This window comes from Amphiprion ocellaris, chromosome 3 (assembly GCF_022539595.1).
Source record: "Amphiprion ocellaris isolate individual 3 ecotype Okinawa chromosome 3, ASM2253959v1, whole genome shotgun sequence".
Lineage (NCBI taxonomy): Eukaryota > Metazoa > Chordata > Actinopteri > Pomacentridae > Amphiprion > Amphiprion ocellaris.
The window spans coordinates 40,264,156-40,282,591 of record NC_072768.1 but is presented as its reverse complement, the minus strand read 5'-3'; the positions used below and the strand labels follow the sequence as shown (position 1 = coordinate 40,282,591).

Below are 18,436 nucleotides of genomic sequence, written 5' to 3'. Positions count from 1 at the left end.
GCATTGCTCCACCCTTTTCTTTACTTAACTGCAGGACAGTGGAGCAAATTCTTGTTTTTTTTTTTCCCCCTGCCATATAAAACGAAAAAAAATATAAAAAATAATTTCTGACATTTAGGAACTTTTACAAATTCAAGAATCCTTCTCAGATGCTGGAATAATAATAATAATAATAATAATAATAATAATAATAATAATAATAATAATAATAATAATAATAATAATAATAATAATAATAATAATAATAATAACATTTTTCCGCTGCATCAGTTTCCAGATTTTCCTCTGATTTACCAGCAGAACCTCCAAGAAACACTCTGGTCTACAGATGTGAGTCCAGATGTTAATTCTTCTTCTTTCTTAAGAGGTTCCTGAAGAACCTTAAACATCTCAGCTCAGAGAGGAGGTCAGAGGAGGAACCTATAGGAGCTTCAGAGGAAGATATTAAGAGTGTTTTTTAGAGAGATCATCCTACATTAGAACAGTTTCAATGGGAGGAGCCCACATGCACCAACAGGTTATGATTTTGGTCCTTTTTGTGGTGATTTTGGTCCTTTTTGTGGTGATTTTGGTCCTCTTTTGATGATTTTGGTCCTCTTTTGATGATTTTGGTCCTTTTTGTGGTGATTTTGGTCCTCTTTTGATGATTTTGGTCCTTTTTGTGGTGATTTTGGTCTTTTTGTGGTGATTTTGGTCCTTTTTGTGGTGATTTTGGTCCTTTTTTGATGATTTTGGTCCTTTTTGTGTTGATCTTGGTCCTTTTTTGATGATTTTGGTCCTTTTTGTGGTGATCTTGGTCCTTTTTGTGGTGATTTTGGTCCTTTTTTGATGATTTTGGTCCTTTTTGTGGTGATTTTGGTCCTTTATTGGTGATTTTGGTTGTTTTTGTGGTAAATTTTGCTAGTTTTTGTGGTGATTTTCCATGTTTTTGCTGGCATATTTGAATGTTTCAGGGTAATTTTGTCTCTTTTGGGGTGATTTTGTGACTTTTGCGGTCATTCTGGTCGTTTTTTTGTGCTTATTTTGAATGTTTTTTGTGCTGAAAGAGAATTTTGGTTGCAATTTCACCTGCTTTGTTGTAGTTTTGGTCCTTTTCGTGATAAATTTGGCCGTTTTTGTGGCGATTTTCCATGTTTTTACTGGAATATTTGAATGTTTCAGGTTAATTTGGGGTCTTTTTGGGGTAAATTTTGCAAGTTGTTTGTGCCGAATTTGAGGTTTTGTTGCAATTTCACCAGTTTTGTGGTAATTTTGGTCATTGTTGTGGTGATTTTGAGTGTTTTTTCTGGCATATTTGAACCTTTCACGATATTCTTGGTTCTCTTTGTGGTGATTTTCCAGCTTTTTCAGTTATTTTAGTTGCAGTTTTTATCAGAACTCAGATGTGTTTTCCTCCTATAATGTAGAATAAGTGACGATAGCACAGTTTTGTTTTTCAGCGTCTCCTCTGAGTTTAAATCAGTCATTTCGAGGTGTCATTTGTTTTTCTTTTCCTTCTCAGATCTCCTCGTTTCATCTCCACTCTGGTTGAATCTCTGCAGAATAAACCGACGGAATCAAACCACAAACACTTGTTGTTCTGCTGTTCCTGTTAAATATGTAAAAACTTCACATGTACAAGCGCTGGGACATCGCCGTGGCAACGCTCTCATCTCCAGCCCCCGCACATGCTCAGTGGTGTCAACAGACGGCAGCGTTGTGACTGAAGTGTTTGTGGAGAGGTGACGACGAGGAGGTTTGTTCCAGAGCTGCTTTCATTTCACGTTTTAGTTCTCGTCGCTTTAAAGGAGCTTTTATCCACAAATAGAAGAAGTTCCCAAACTACGTTCAAACTTAGACAAACTGAGCTTTAAACGGGAAGTTAAAACAAGCTGAAAACAAACTGAGCAGCTTCCAGCAGATTACAGATACATTTTGGTGGTAATTTTGGTTCTTTTTGTGGTAATTTTTGTTCTTTTTGTGGTGATTTGTGTCACTTTTGTGTTGATTTTGGTCCTTTTTATGGTGGTTTTGGGTGTTTTTGTGTTGATTTTGGTCCTTTTTGTGTTGATTTTGGTCCTTTTGTGGTGATTTTATTCCTTTTGTGGTGAATTTGGTCCTTTTTGTGGTGATTTTGGTCCTTTTTGTGGTTATTTTGGTCCTTTTGTGATGATTTTGGTCATTTTTATCGTGACTTTGGGTGTTTTTGTGTTGATTTTGCATGTTTCCTGGCATATTTGAACCTTTCAAGGTAGTTTTGTTCATCATGAACAACCTGAAATTTCTAAAGAAAATTAAGTTCAGTTTCATCAACATTCAGCCTCAGTTTATCATTTCCACATTACAACTTCCAGATCACAGAGTGTCGACAAAGGAACACAACATTTAGTCACCTGGAACTGAACCAGAGAGGATTTACTGGAGGATCAAAATCCCAAAAATCAGACAACAAAAGACAAAAACCAACAAAAACAAGACAAAATATTGCAAAAATAAGACACAAAACAACAAAAATGAGAAACAAAACAACAAAAATGAGACTAACGACACGAAACAAAACAAAAAAAGACAAAAAATTAGACAAAAAAGTTACAAAGTGAAACAAATGGACAAAAACCAGACAAAAATTACACAAAAAACATGAAAAGGAAACATAAAATGACAAAAAAAGAGAAACAAAATGACATGTCAGACAAGAAAGACAAAAAAACAACAAAAATGAGACACAAAACAACAAAAGAACAATGAACAATCTAGTATTTTACTTTATAATCAAAACAACTTGTCATGGTCTAGAAATGATTTTAAATTCATAGTTTTACTAATTTACAATCTGCAGTTAATGTCTTCTCTGGAATTTTTACACTTTGAGGACTGGATTGGACCCTCTGGAGGGCCGCTTTTGGCCTGCGGGCCTCATGTTGGACACTCTGGTTTAAATCTGTGAAACAAAAATAAAATTCCTCTTTTGCTGCTTTGATAAAACACCAGCATTTATTAAAAGTGTGAAAATGTTGTGATGTGAGGAGAGAAACGAGATTCTAAGTCTGGTTTAAAGACATTCTGAGTTGTGACGAAGCTGAAGGAGAGTCGCTGGTTGATGGAGACATCAGATTAAAGCTGGATATTTAACTTCTGCTGCTGATAAACGAGTTAATGAGGATCTAACTCACCACTCCGTAGGCCACCGTGTCGCCGTACGACCGCAGCTCCGGGTAAATGTTGGACAGGAACCAACTGAACGGACGACACTTCAACCTGGAGCGAAGAGCTTTCCTCTCTGAGACGTCTCCGATGTCGATGTCGGAGTTCTGCAGACATCCCAGAACAAACACAAGAAGGTTCTGATCCGAATACATCAGAAATAACAGGAAATAAGAACAGAAACATTGAAGAAGCAGCGACACACAGAGAGAGAAACATCAATGATCTGAGCACATTCCATGACAAGAAAAGTTTTTAAACTGCAATGGAAAATTCAAAGAAAAAGAAACAAAAACCCAGAAAAATCTGCCAGACTGCTGAAAAATGTGTCTATCTGCTGGACTGATTAATTCTGAGGCTCAGAAATGATGGAAAAGGTCCATTAAAAAGTGATAAATCTAAGTTGTGATAAAAACTGACCCCAGATCAGTTTTACATCCATCCAGGTGAGAACCAGGACGACATTAAAATGATCCATAATTACAGAAAATGAGTCCAGAATGACATGAAATTTGTCCTAAATGACTTGAAAATGATCCCAAAGACACAAAAATGATCTAAAATGAGGAGAAAAGATCCAAGTTGACATAAAACTTGTTGAAAATGAACAGAAAATTGTCCAAATGGAGTCAGAATTCACCCAAAATGACTTAAAAATGATACAAACTGACTGAAGATTTGCAGAACGACACAAAATTAGTCCACGATGCTTCAAAAATGATAGAAAATGACTCAAAATTTGAGCAAAATGACTCGAAAATGATCCAAAATTACAGGAAATTTGTTGAAAATAAAATGAAAATTGTCCTAAATTGATTGAAAATGATCCAATTTCTGAGTCAACAGTTGAATAAAATGATAGAATAAAGTGGTTTTGATCAGAAACCAGATTCAGTGTTTAGACTGAGACACTTGGATGTAAAACTGATCTGGGGTCAGTTTTTACCAGAACTCTGATGTGCTTTTCCTCCTAAATGTCATGGTTCTATCTCCTGTAAAAATAAATTAAATATCTGCTGTAACTCTCTAAGTATTCTCAGTCTGAAGGTAGAACTCTGATCGTTAATGAAGCTACTGCAGATTCAGAATCAGGTTTTGTTCTGTTCTCTAGACTTTATATTCATTTTCTGAGGACCTTGATGCTCCTCTACATGCTGGTTGCCATGGAGACCTGATCTGCAGCAGACAAACAGAGCTCCGCCTCCACAAACCCTCGCTGGGCTTCACCTGCAGAGGAACGTTCCAGGCCATGAACACGTGGCTCCGGTACTGATCCATCCAGACCTCGGCGACCCGCAGAGCATTGCGCCTCACGTGGGCCGTCAGGTTCTCGGTGTAGGGCTTGTGAGCGCGCTCGATGTGGGCGATCCGGGAGCAGGGAAGCACCTCTACGCTGCCGCCGCACTGCCACACCTTGAAGACAAGAAGTACGAGTGGAGGTCAGTTAACTTCAACACAACCACAGCTGCTCAGCGAGGACGCAGCTGTTCGATATCTTTACCGTCTGCAGCTGAACGTCAGGAATAAATGTATGACAAGGTTCCAAAATGTGTCCTGAATGACTTGAAACAAGTCCAAAATGAATCAGAATTCTCCTAAAGTTACTAAAAACGCCTAAAATGTGTCAAAAACGGACTCAAAATGGTCCAAAATGACCCAAAATTTAGGAGGCAGGAGTGGACGATGGTGCACACCGCCCCCTGGTGGACGGAAGTGGCCGGGTGAAGGAGGAGGCCTGGTTGGTTCGATGGTCTCTCAGTGGACCAAAAGGACTGCAGCTGTTGTAGAAACTAAAACTCTGGTGTGGGAGGAGTTTAAAGAGGTTGTCGAGAAGCATTTCTGATTGGCCTTGAGGAAGTTCTTTCAAACTACTGGACATCTCAAGAAGGGGATTCAGGACTTACAGTACGTGTCCACAGGATCATGTCAATTTTTCACATCCCATTCATCATCAGTTTTAAACGTCGTGGCACATCACCCCGGACCTTGTTTTAGTTCAGCGTCATCTAGTTTAGATGTTGTATGAAAGTTTCGTGATGCGTCGGACCTCCACTACGGAGCGCAGGTCCGACGCATCGCGAAACTTTGGTACAACATCTAAACCAGCCGTGGTTGACCTAAAACCAGGACAGACTCTGCACCTTATTTCTTGCCTCAAATGTTTTCAGAAATACTTTTCACTGAACTGTTTTCATAATATGTTGGACCATGTTGGTCCGACGTTTCTACTGGACTGAAGATCTGAAGGTCTGTCATGTGACCTCCTAGTGACCCTCTAGTGACCACCCACCAAGCAGCGATATTCAGATGCAGTGAGAAAAACACCCCTTTGGAAACATAGCTTTAACCCAGACGGTTTACAGTCAGGAGGGGGAACCACTGACCCAGACCGGGGACATTGTCTCGTGGTGGAAAGAGCACTTCAAGGAACTCCTGAACCCGGTAAACACATTTAGAGAATGAAGACTTGGTTGAATCTTCGTCCATATTCGTGGTAGAAATTGCCGAGGTAGTTAAGAAGTTCCTCAATGGCAAGGCGTCAGGTGTGGACGAGATTCGCCCTGAGATGCTGAAGGGTCTGGACATCGTTGGACTGTCTTAGCTGACACGTCTCTACAATGTCACATGGGCATTGGGTACGGTGCAAAAGGCGGACCGGATAGTGTGTTCCAACTACCAGGGTATCACACTTCTCAGCCTCCCTAGGAAACTTTACTCTAGGGTGCTGGAAGGGAGGCTCTGACCGATTGTTGAACCTCAGATCCAGGAGGAGCAATGTGGATTCTGTCCCGGTCGTTTAACAGTAGATCGGACCTGCTGAGGGGGTCATGGGAGTTCAACCTGCCAGTCCACATGTGTTTTGTGGATCTGGAGAAGGTCTATGACCGTGTCCCCCGAGGGGCTCTGTGGGAGGTAATGAGGGAGTATGGGGTGCTGAGGGAGTATGGGGTGTTGAGGGAGTACAGGGGTACTGAGGGAGTATGGGGTACTGAGGGAGTACGGGGGTACTGAGGGAGTATGGGGTGCTGAGGGAGTATGGGGTACTGAGGGAGAATGGGGTACTGAGGGAGTACGGGGGTACTGAGGGAGTATGGGGTACTGAGGGAGTATGGGGTACTGAGGGAGTATGGGGTACTGAGGGAGTATGGGGTACTGAGGGAGAATGGGGTACTGAGGGAGTACGGGGGTACTGAGGGAGTATGGGGTACTGAGGGAGTACGGGGGTACTGAGGGAGTATGGGGTGCTGAGGGAGTATGGGGTACTGAGGGAGAATGGGGTACTGAGGGAGTACAGGGGTACTGAGGGAGTATGGGGTACTGAGGGAGTAGGGGGTACTGAGGGAGTATGGGGTACTGAGGGAGTATGGGGTACTGAGGGAGAATGGGGTACTGAGGGAGTACGGGGGTACTGAGGGAGTATGGGGTACTGAGGGAGTATGGGGTGCTGAGGGAGTATGGGGCACCAGGCTCTCTGATACGAGTCATTCAGTCCCTGTACAACCAAAGTGAGAGCTGCGTCCACATACTCAGCACAAAGTCAGACTCATTTCCAGTGGGTGTTGGACTCCTCCAGGGCTGTCCCTTGTCTCCGATCCTGTTTTTGGTCTTCATGGACAGGATCTCAAGGCCCAGCCAGGGTGAGGAGGGTGTCTGGTTTGGGAACCTCAGGGTCTCATCTCTGCTTTTTCTGGTTCTGTTGGTTCCTCAGACCTTCAGCAGCACTGGAGCAGTTTGCAGCTGAGTGTGAAGCGATGGGGATGAGGATCAGAACCTCCAAGTCTGAGGCCATGGTTCTCTGATGGAAACCAATGGATTGCTCCCTCTGGGTTGGGGAGGAGTTGCTTCCCCAAGCGAAGGAGTTCAAGTATCTCGGGAATTTGTTTACGAATGATGGGAAAATGGAGCCTTAGATGGACAGGAGGATTGGTCCCTCCCCCCCAAAAAATCCTCTTTTTATTCATCACAGAACATTATTACAGCATTAAAACTCTTTAAGACGAGATGCTGCAACATTTACATTTAAAAAACAAAAATGAAGTTGCTTCATATGAAAATTATTTGGTACTTTTCGTGGTTTTTCAGATTCTTCTGCCTGTTTTGAGGAAATTAACTAATGCAGCAACAAAATTCTTCCCCAGAATTTCTCTTTTTTTTTTTATCACAGAACATTATTAAAATATTATTAGAACATTAAGAGTCTTTAGGAAAAAATTCTGCAACGTTTACATTTATTTTTAAATTAAGTTGCTCAGTCTGAAAATCTGTATTTTTTTGTTGTTTTTTATACTTTTGTTCCTATTTTTGAGGAAGTCAATTAATGTAGCAACTACATTCTTCCTCTCTAAAAATCCTCTTTTTATTCATCACAAAACATGTTTAGAACATTATGAGAACATTAAAACTCTAAAAGCTTGACAGAAAACACTGCAACATTTATGTTTATTGTATTCTTTTAATGAATATTAGTGTGTTGCTTTTTGTTGCTGCTCTTACTTTGATTATTTACTTTTGTTGTTTGTTTTTTTACAGAACTGACTGAGAATTGCACAAATTCTATCACTCTATTCTATTCTATATCTTAGCTGAACGCATCTGGTTCCTGGACTTTGTGTTTTTTAAAGTTTTAATGAGAAACGAGGCACTAATTGAATGTGCAGATAATAAATGAGGACCGACGAATGCTGTGATAATAAAACGGAGACGATGAGGATTAAAAATGCAGAAGATTGTCATCATGAAAGTGTTTTTTTTTTTTTATCACGGTGGGAGCAGCAGGCCACAGAAACTGAGAACAAAAGGCTCCGGTTTGGTGTGAAAACAGAAGAAACTGTCGATTTTCTGGTTCAAACCTCAAACTGAACCCAGAACCTGATGAATTAGTTAAAGACCCTTGAGGCTCCGAGCTGAATCTGTCAAACCGTCGCTGCTGATTTACAGCATCGTTGATCTGGGAAAGTAGAGAAGAACTCAAATATTGACTCTTGTTGTTGTCGGTCCTGACGGCGGTTCTGGTTCTGTCTGCTGTTGAACCTTTTAGTTTCCAGAAGCTTCACAGATTTAAATCAACAGCAGCAGATCTGGGCTCAGTTCAGTTGATGGAACCTTAAAAATGTTCAAGAAAAACTCTTAAACGTGCTCAACAATTATTACAATTATGTTACCACTGCAGTCCTCAAAAACAGTAGTGACGATGTTAAATTACAGCCATTAACGATTAAAGGGGGCACCATGACAAAGACTTCTGTGATGCTTTAATACTTCCAGCTGATATTCTCAAACAAACGGTCCACTAGAATAATACAGCAGAGAAGCTAACAGAGATAAGCCTTTGATGCATGCCGGGTTTAACCCTCCTGTTGTCCTCATTTACAGGAACCAAAAAATATTGTTTCTTTGTCTGAAAAACATACAAAAATTCTGCAAAAAAATTCCCCAAATTTCTGAAAAATTTCAAAACCTTCAGGAAGAAAATTCCAATAATTCCTTAAAAGTTTCCCTTAAAAAAATTTTTTTAAGTCCCCCAAATTTGGCAAGAAAATTCTTGTCAATATTTTCAAAAAAATGAATAAAAATCTTCAAAAAAAATCCTAAAAATATCTAAAGTTATTCCATATATATCAGTAAAACTTCTGATATTTTCTTTAAGAACATTCAAGAAAAAACAACCAAAATTGCTGGATTTTGGTTGATTTTTTTGTGAATGTTCTTAAGAAACATTTTTAACATTTCTTTTTTTCCACCAAAAAATGTTCAAAGATTTCCCAAAAATGTTGAAAATGTGGACATCAGAAGTTTCAATGTGAAAATATATTTTTTCCCACATTTAAACTTTAAAATGGGTCAATTTTGACCTGCAGGACGACACAAGGGTTAAAAAAACATCTATTTAAGCCACTGATGAAAAGCTTAGAGAGCAGAATATAAACATGAAGGCTGGGAAAGATCATAGACCTCAAAGATAAACTACAGTTACAGGAGAGTTAAGGTTAGGCAACTAAAACACACGTAACGGGTTATTCCAGATGATAATGTGATAAAATTAAAACCAGATAATGTGATCAAGCCTTTAAAAGAATGCAATGAAGTGTTCAGTTAGATATTTGATTTAATTTAAGATCAACATCAACATATATTTTCCCATTAGCAGATGGGGTCACAACATTTACTGTATTTGGAAGAAGACATCAGGAACGATCCTAGCTTCTAGTCTTGTCGCTAAGCTAAAGTCTTTGCTGGCAGTCTCACCACTTGGCAGCCATCTTAAAAATGCCCCCGAGGCAATTATTTTGGGCAAACAAGTCGAGGCTCCGGTATAAATCAGTCCCTCCAGGAATTCTTGAAGTTAGGATTGCGCGAATTCACGCAAATTCAACCAATCTCCGCAAATTCTGCACCACCTTGTGATTTTCTCCAGTCACCGCAACTTTGTCCCGCCTCCCATGAATTCAACCAATCATAGCAAATGTAATGCACGTACGTCACCGAATTCACTTCCTGTATCTGGTCTGAAGATGCAGACATGTCCCATTCTAATGTCTCTCATTTACCAACAAAAATTACTGCTGAAGATGGTGAAAAACAATTAATTCCCTGATGTTCTTCACCAAAGCGGATATAAACTGTTTTGCAATATTGTGGTGGAATACAAACGAAAGCCATCGACTGACAAACGCTTTTCTACCGTGAAACATATCAGGAGAACGTCTGAAAGGAATGGACCACAGACCAGACAGATCACCGTGATGGAAGCTGTTGATCCAGATCTGCTGGAGCTCTGAAAGAATGAAGGGAAGTTAGATTCATTATTCCACCATGGAACATGGAGTTGTGTGACGATCGACGTGAATCCTTCCTCTGTCAGCAACTTTACTCAAAAACGGACCAAGGGATTTGGATGAAATTTTCAGGGAAGGTCAGAAATGACTCAAGGACCAAGTGACTAGGTTTGGGCAGTGATGCGGCTTATAGTCTGGATCCACGGATTAGTTAAAAATTTCTGTATCATTGTGTGATAGTGGCACAGTGCCTGATAGTGGCATGGTAACCATGGCAACAAGTGAACACTACGTCAGCTAATCCTACTACAAATCCACCACTGAGGACTTATCAGGACTTATCAATCAGAAATGATCCAAGGAACAATTGATTAAATTGTGGGGGTGTTTCTGAGTCCCATCAATTCCCGCCACCCGCTACATGTTTAGGTCACGTGATGCGGTATCTGTACACATGCAGAACACACGCCTGTGCTCAGAGGAAGGTCAGGTAATGAACAGTCTTGGTGGAGTACTGCTCTCTGAGGGCCTTTCTTGTTAATTGACGTGACAAGCCGTGAGCGTGTGCGTGTGAACACGTGTGTGCCACGAAGAGAAATTAACTTTTTAAGCTACTGACAGATATGTCCAAATGTGATTCATTCAATAGTAAACTATCATTTACTGTCTTAAATCTACCAACCACTTCATGTTAAACCAGTATCTGCCTGCTGCTAGTTTCCCACCGTGGTGTACCAGCTTTTATGTAAATGGGTTGGAGCGTTAAAGAATTAATTTTGGAATAAATGTTGTCAATTAAAATGTTGAAACATGTTCTAAAAGCTGAAAAAATGCAACTTTTTAGCAACTGTCACTGTCTCCCGCAAATTCATCGCAACAAATACGCTTAAAACATCGCAACTTACATGGCAATTTTTTAGAAAAGCTGTCGTGAATTCAGGCATTTTCTGCCGCAACAATCTGGAAAAACGCCATGAAATCCTGGAGGGACTGAAAAATGAACCGAGAGCAAGCCATAACTGTAGTTTCAGTGGTCAACGAGATAAATCTGATTAAAAAAACTACAGTATTTTCTGCCAAAACTTCATAATTTGATTAAAAAGTTTGATCTTCTGGCCTCAAGCAGTTTATTGACAGTTTTTATTGCAGAGGTTTAGAGGGAAGCAGCAGGACGAACGTTTCATACGACAGAAACACCAACAGACAGAGCTGCTGCATTGCAGTATTTATAGTGTAGCGTTGCAGTATTTATAGTGTAGTAGTTGCAGTATTTACAGTGTAGTAGTTGCAGTATTTACAGTGTAGTAGTTGCAGTATTTACAGTATAGTTGTGTTTCTGTTGGATCATCATCAGTTGTTGCAGTATTTATAGTGAAGTAGTTGCAGTATTTATAGTGTAGTAGTTGCAGTATTTACAGTATAGTTGTGTTTCTGCTGGATCATCATCAGCAGTTGCAGTATTTACAGTGTAGTAGTTGCAGTATTTATAGTGTAGTTGCTGCAGTATTTATAGTGTCGTTGCAGTATTTACAGTATAGTTGTGTTTCTGCTGGATCATCATCAGCTGTTGCAGTATTTATAGTGTAGTAGTTGCAGTATTTATAGTGTAGTAGTTGCAGTATTTACAGTGTATTAGTTGCAGTATTTATAGTGTAGTAGTTGCAGTATTTACAGTGTAGTAGTTGCAGTATTTATAGTGTAGCGTTGCAGTATTTATAGTGTAGTAGTTGCAGTATTTACAGTGTAGTAGTTGCAGTATTTACAGTGTAGTAGTTGCAGTATTTATAGTGTAGTAGTTGCAGTATTTAAAGTGTAGTAGTTGCATTATTTACAGTGTAGTAGTTGCAGTATTTACAGTGTAGTAGTTGCAGTATTTATAGTGTAATAGTTGCAGTATTTACAGTGTAGTAGTTGCAGTATTTACAGTGTAGTAGTTGCAGTATTTATAGTGTAGTAGTTGCAGTATTTACAGTGTATTAGTTGCAGTATTTATAGTGTAGTAGTTGCAGTATTTACAGTGTAGTAGTTGCAGTATTTATAGTGTAGCGTTGCAGTATTTATAGTGTAGTAGTTGCAGTATTTACAGTGTAGTTGTTGCAGTATTTACAGTGTAGTAGTTGCAGTATTTATAGTGTAGTAGTTGCAGTATTTACAGTGTAGTAGTTGCAGTATTTACAGTGTAGTAGTTGCAGTATTTACAGTGTAGTAGTTGCAGTATTTACAGTGTAGTAGTTGCAGTATTTACAGTGTAGTAGTTGCAGTATTTATAGTGTAGCGTTGCAGTATTTACAGTGTAGTAGTTGCAGTATTTATAGTGTAGCGTTGCAGTATTTATAGTGTAGTAGTTGCAGTATTTAAAGTGTAGTAGTTGCAGTATTTACAGTGTAGCAGTTGCAGTATTTACAGTGTAGCATTGCAGTATTTACAGTGTAGTTGTTGCAGTATTTACAGTGTAGTAGTTGCAGTATTCACAGTGTAGTAGTTGCAGTATTTACAGTGTAGTAGTTGCAGTATTTATAGTGTAGTTGTTGCAGTATTTACAGTGTAGTAGTTGCAATATTTATAGTGTAGTTGTTGCAGTATTTATAGTGTAGTAGTTGCAGTATTTACAGTGTAGTAGTTGCAGTATTTACAGTGTAGTAGTTGCAGTATTTACAGTGTAGTAGTTGCAGTATTTATAGTGTAGCGTTGCAGTATTTACAGTGTAGTAGTTGCAGTATTTATAGTGTAGCGTTGCAGTATTTATAGTGTAGTAGTTGCAGTATTTAAAGTGTAGTAGTTGCAGTATTTACAGTGTAGCAGTTGCAGTATTTACAGTGTAGCATTGCAGTATTTACAGTGTAGTTGTTGCAGTATTTACAGTGTAGTAGTTGCAGTATTCACAGTGTAGTAGTTGCAGTATTTACAGTGTAGTAGTTGCAGTATTTATAGTGTAGTTGTTGCAGTATTTACAGTGTAGTAGTTGCAATATTTATAGTGTAGTTGTTGCAGTATTTATAGTGTAGTAGTTGCAGTATTTACAGTGTAGTAGTTGCAGTATTTATAGTGCAGTTGTTGCAGTATTTACAGTGTAGTAGTTGCACTATTTATAGTGTAGTAGTTGCAATATTTACAGTGTAGTAGTTGCAGTATTTACAGTGTAGTAGTTGCAGTATTTACAGTGTAGTAGTTGCAGTATTTACAGTGTAGTAGTTGCAGTATTTACAGTGTAGTAGTTGCAGTATTTATAGTGTAGTAGTTGCAGTATTTACAGTGTAGTAGTTGCAGTATTTACAGTGTAGTAGTTGCAGTATTTACAGTGTAGTAGTTGCAGTATTTACAGTGTAGTAGTTGCAGTATTTACAGTGTAGTAGTTGCAGTATTTACAGTGTAGTAGTTGCAGTATTTACAGTGTAGTAGTTGCAGTATTTATAGTGTAGTAGTTGCAGTATTTACAGTGTAGTAGTTGCAGTATTTACAGTGTAGTAGTTGCAGTATTTACAGTGTAGTAGTTGCAGTATTTACAGTGTAGTAGTTCCACGTTGTGAGGACGGATCAGCTGATGATCAAACCTGCGACGCCGTTAATCACTCTGAGCCGACAGAGTCAACAGTTTCTCTGATCCTCTGATTATAGGAACCCTGCAGCTGCTGCTAACGTTAGCGTGAAGCTAATGGAGAAACAGGCCAGAATCTGCTGGAGGGAATCATGTGGAAGCTCCTCAGTCTGACCTAATAAATGTCACTAAAGCAGACGCATGGTGTAGAAAACGAGCCGGTCAGAGGGTTTTCTGGAGTCATTAAGTTCCAGATGTTTGGCAGCTGCTCCATCATCAGTAATCAGCTGCTTCTGTCTGAGTCACTCTGAATAATAAAGACCTCATTCTGTCAAAGGAAAGGTCGTCCTCCTCTCCAGGATCTTTCAATCTAAACGCTGACAGCAGCTCCAGCCTCCCTGGTTAAAGAAGCCAAATTAAACATTTTCAGAGGATCGATCTGCGTTTACGCTCTAAAATATCGATTACTGAAAGACACACAAGATAAAAACACTAATTTATCCGTTTGGTTAAAAGTCTCTAACATTATTTGGACTTAACGGTGCAACAACTTAGTCCTGTTTGTGATTTAAACTCAGTTCTGTGTTCAAATACACAACTACAGCTATTAAAATTAACTGCCAGGAATATTTTTTTTTATTAATGACTTTCTTAAAAGCTGCTTCATGAACAAAAACATGAAAAAAATCCAATTGGTGCAACTAATTATTCATTAAAAATACTTTTGATTGTAGAGGGGAAGTTAATTCCTTCAACTCAGTCTAGTTTGTTATTGTGTTATTGTTTCTTTTAGTCGTATTAATATTTTTAGATGGTGCTGATGTGCTGTAATGAATGTTACCTGGATAAGAACGAGTGTTTTGGTTGTGTTTTCTGTCTCTGTTGCTTTGTGCTTTGTTTGTATCTCATTTATTTAATTTTGTCTCATTTTTGTGTCTTGTTTGTGTCATTTTGACAAGCATTACCCTCTTCTGTCTTATATTTTGTGAATTTGTGTCTCGTTTTTGTTGCTCTGCATCTCTTTCATGTTGTTTTGTCTCATGTTTTGTTTTCTGTCTCTGTTTCTGTCATTTTATGCCTCGTTTGTATCTCATTTATTTCATTTTGTCTCATTTTTGTCCTTTTGTCTCCTTACTGTCACGTTCACATTAATTTCTTCTTCTTCTGTCTTAAAATTTGTCAATTTGTGTCTCTTTTTTGTCATTTCATGTCTTCTTTTGGTTGTTTTCTGCTTCATTTGTATCTTGTTTGTTTCATTTTGTCTCATTTTTGTCCTTTTGTGTCTCGTTAGTGTCATTTTCACATGCATGACCTTCTTCTTCAGTCTTGTATGTTGTCAATTTGTGTCTCATTTTTGTCAATTTGTCTCTTTTTAAAAATTGTTTTCTGTCTCAGTTTGTGTCATTTTATGCCTCGTCTGTATCTCGTTTTTTCATTTTGTCTCATTTTTGTCCTTTTGTCTCTTCTGTCACATTTACACAACCTTCTTCTTCTGTCATATTTTGTCAATTTGTGTCTCGATTTTGTTGCTCTGCATCTGTTTTGTGTTGGTTTGTCTAAATTTTTTTGTTTTCTGTCTCCGTTTCTGTTGTTTTGAGCTTCATTTGCGTCTCTTTTATTTCATTTCGTTTTATTTTTGTCCTTTTGTGTCTCTTCAGTGTCACGTTTACATGCATGGCCTTCTTCTTCTTCTGTCGTATTTTGTCAATTTGTCTCGTTTTTGTCATTTTGTCTTTTTTTTTAACTGTTTCCTGTCTCTTTTTACATTTTATGTCTCCTTTTTGTCATTTTGTGCTTTGTTTTTATCTCATTTGTTTCATTTTGTCTCATCTTTGTCCTTTTTTTAAACTATTTTCTGTCTCCTTTAACTCTTTCCTGTCTCCTTTCCGTCTCACCCTGATGCCGAGCTCCACGTTTTCTCCGCCGTAAATCTCCATCCCTTCATCCAACAGACCGATTTCCTCAAAGTACTTCCTGTCGACCACGAAGCAGCCAATCAGAGCAGGGCTCCTGGAACACAAGGTGAAAGAGGGTCAGGAAGAACAGAGCAAATGTAAATCAGTGGGGGAGTTTAAATGCTAAATATCGTTGAACAAACACAGAGGAGTTAGTCGTGTTTTCTGAAGCCCATCCGATGCTGTAAAACACAAACATCTCCTCATGATGAACCTGCTGTAAAACACAAACATCTCCTCATGATGAACCTGCTGTAAAACACAAACATCTCTTCATGATGAACCTGCTGTAAAACACAAACATCTCCTCATGATGAACCTGCTGTAAAACACAAAGATCTCTTCATGATGAACCTGCTGTAAAACACAAACATCTCCTCATGATGAACCTGCTGTAAAACACAAACATCTCCTCATGATGAACCTGCTGTAAAACACAAACATCTCCTCATGATGAACCTGCTGTAAAACACAAACATCTCCTCATGATGAACCTGCTGTAAAACACAAACATCTCCTCATGATGAACCTGCTGTAAAACACAAACATCTCCTCATGATGAACCTGCTGTAAAACACAAACATCTCCTCATGATGAACCTGCTGTAAAACACAAACATCTCCTCATGATGAACCTGCTGCACTGAATTAGACTCTCAAACGACGCCGCTGTCAGAACCTGCAGCTCGAGCAACACGTTCAGGACATTTGGAGGAAATCTGGGTGAAACAGCAGCAGGCAGATTTTTCATCAACATCAAACCGAATCAACAGGCGTGAAAAATAACTGCTATTAGTATTCATGCTGTCAGCGGCGCACATCTCCTTTTATGAAAATGAAACGCTGCCACTGCGCTGCAGAAGCAGCTTGTTGGGGAGAATTTTCCTCCCCGAGGATCCTCAACTGGCAAACAGCCACAAACTGGAAAGGTAGAAATACTAATAGAAACAAGGAGCACGTTCCTCATGGATACAGCTAACAGAAGGATGAATTGACAGTTTACACACCTGTCCCACCGAAACGGCAGCTTTCATTCAGACAGTACTGAGATATGAAGCCCAGAGAGTCATAAACAAGCTGCTGCTGCATTAATAGACACCGTGTTGGTTCCACAAGTCATATAGATGAAAATTTAAGATAAGCTAAGATAAGCTAAGTTAAGACGAGGTGAGATGAGATCATTTGAGATGACATAAGACAAATATAAGATGAGACAAGATAGTTTAAAATGACATAATATAAGATAATTTAAGAAAATTCAAGATAATTTCAGATGACATAATTGAAGATAATTCAAGATAAGATGAGATAAGATGACACAAGATAAGACAAATAAAATAAGACAAGATAATGTAAGATAATTTAAGATGACATGAGACAATTTAAGAAAACAAGAATTTAGGATAATTTAAGACAAAATGAGATAATCTAAGATTACTTAAGATGAGATAAACTTCTTTAATCCTGAAATTCTTGTGCCAGACGTTGCTGAGAAAATACCTAAATGACATTTTAAAAAAAGAAATGAAGCAATAGAACACAGAAATAAAATAATTCACCTAAAATAAGGCTGGAATAGACCAGAATAAAGTGATACTGAGACAATAAGTAAAATCACATGAGATAAAATGAAGTAATTCACATGATTACATTTCTCTTTGGTTTTTCAGGATAATTTAAAGTAACAAAGGGTGTTTCAGACTTCAGGCTACAGAGTCTCACTAATGTGAATTAAAGGGTTAATAATGTCATGGGATTAGATTTTTATAGCATCTCTTTAAGGTTTTTAAACTGTTTTACAGGCAAATGTAAAAGAGAAGAAGGAAAATACAGCAGAGAATAAATAGAATTTGAATAAAATGGACACAGACTTTCTAGAATATTTCAAACTGACTGGATAAAGAACAGATGAAGCAAATAATAAATGAGATAAAATGAGATTGTATGTTGTTGTTTTAGTTCGTTACTACGGCAGACAATAAATCAGGTCTTCATTCCAGCTCTATAGTTTCAGTATTTATCTGAATGAGTTGTAAATGTTTAGTGGTTTCACTGAGGGCTGAATTACAGCAGTTTACTCTGTAGGTAAATACAGAATCAATTAGTTTTTCTAAGTCTTTCTTGGACACAAATATCCTAAGATTGTTTTTAAGATGCTAGAATGAGGATTTAGTTAAAGCTTTGAAGTAGCTGCTGAAATAAAAAAAAACTCATTTATTGTCTCCCGGAGCCAAAGTAAAGTAAGAACCGAGTGCCAGCCTTCGATTTTACTGCCAGAAACCTTCTTTGATTCTTTATTGTCTTTATTTAGCTGAAGGAGGTTTTGTTGCATCTAGTTGTTCAGTTTTCGTGACGAAGCAAATCTGTACGATAAAAGTCCATCTGATCTGTAGAGTTATCTCAAAGGGCCACCATGACAAAGACTTCTAGTAAATGATTTTAACCCTCTTGTTATCTTCATTTATGGACACCAAAAAATATGGTTTCCTTGTCTGAAAAAAATCCCAAAATTCAGCAAAAAAAATTCCCAAATTTCTGAAAATTTGCAAAACCTTCAGGAAGAAAAGTCCAATAATTCGTTAAAAGTTGTATTTTAAAAAAAATCTTTCAAATTTGGCAAGAAAATTCTTGTAAAAAATTTCCCAAAAATGTTGAAAATGTGGACATCAGAAGTTTCACAGTGAAAATGTTTTTTTCCCTACATTTTCAAACTTTAAATTTGCAAAACTTCAGGAACAAAATTCCAATAATTCCTTAAAAGTTTCCCTTCAAAGTTTTATATTAAAAAAATCCCCCAAACCTGGCAAGAGAAAAAAGAAATCCTAAAAATATCTAAAGTGATAACATATATATGAGTAAAACTTCTAATATCTTTTTTAAGAACATTCAGAAAAAAAACAATCAAAATCCAGTGAATTTCGCTGGATTTTGGTTGATTTTTTTCTGAATGTTCTTAAAAACACATCTTTTTTTACATTCCTTTTTGTT

The 18,436-nt window shown here is 38.1% G+C and overlaps 1 protein-coding gene across 5 annotated transcripts in view; it reads right to left on the bottom strand.

Annotated features, from left to right (window-relative positions):
• LOC111568446 (polypeptide N-acetylgalactosaminyltransferase 18-like) overlaps positions 1-18,436 on the bottom strand; it is a 130,698-nt gene that overhangs the window by 42,622 nt on the left and 69,640 nt on the right. For all 5 annotated transcript variants that reach the window (XM_055009448.1, XM_055009449.1, XM_055009445.1 and 2 more), the window contains exons 6-8: positions 15,390-15,504; positions 4,411-4,596; positions 3,153-3,290 (exon numbers count right to left, since the gene is read on the bottom strand). In XM_055009448.1, the coding sequence (XP_054865423.1) occupies positions 3,153-3,290; positions 4,411-4,596; positions 15,390-15,504 (439 nt within the window). The remainder of the gene's footprint in view (positions 1-3,152; positions 3,291-4,410; positions 4,597-15,389; positions 15,505-18,436) is intronic.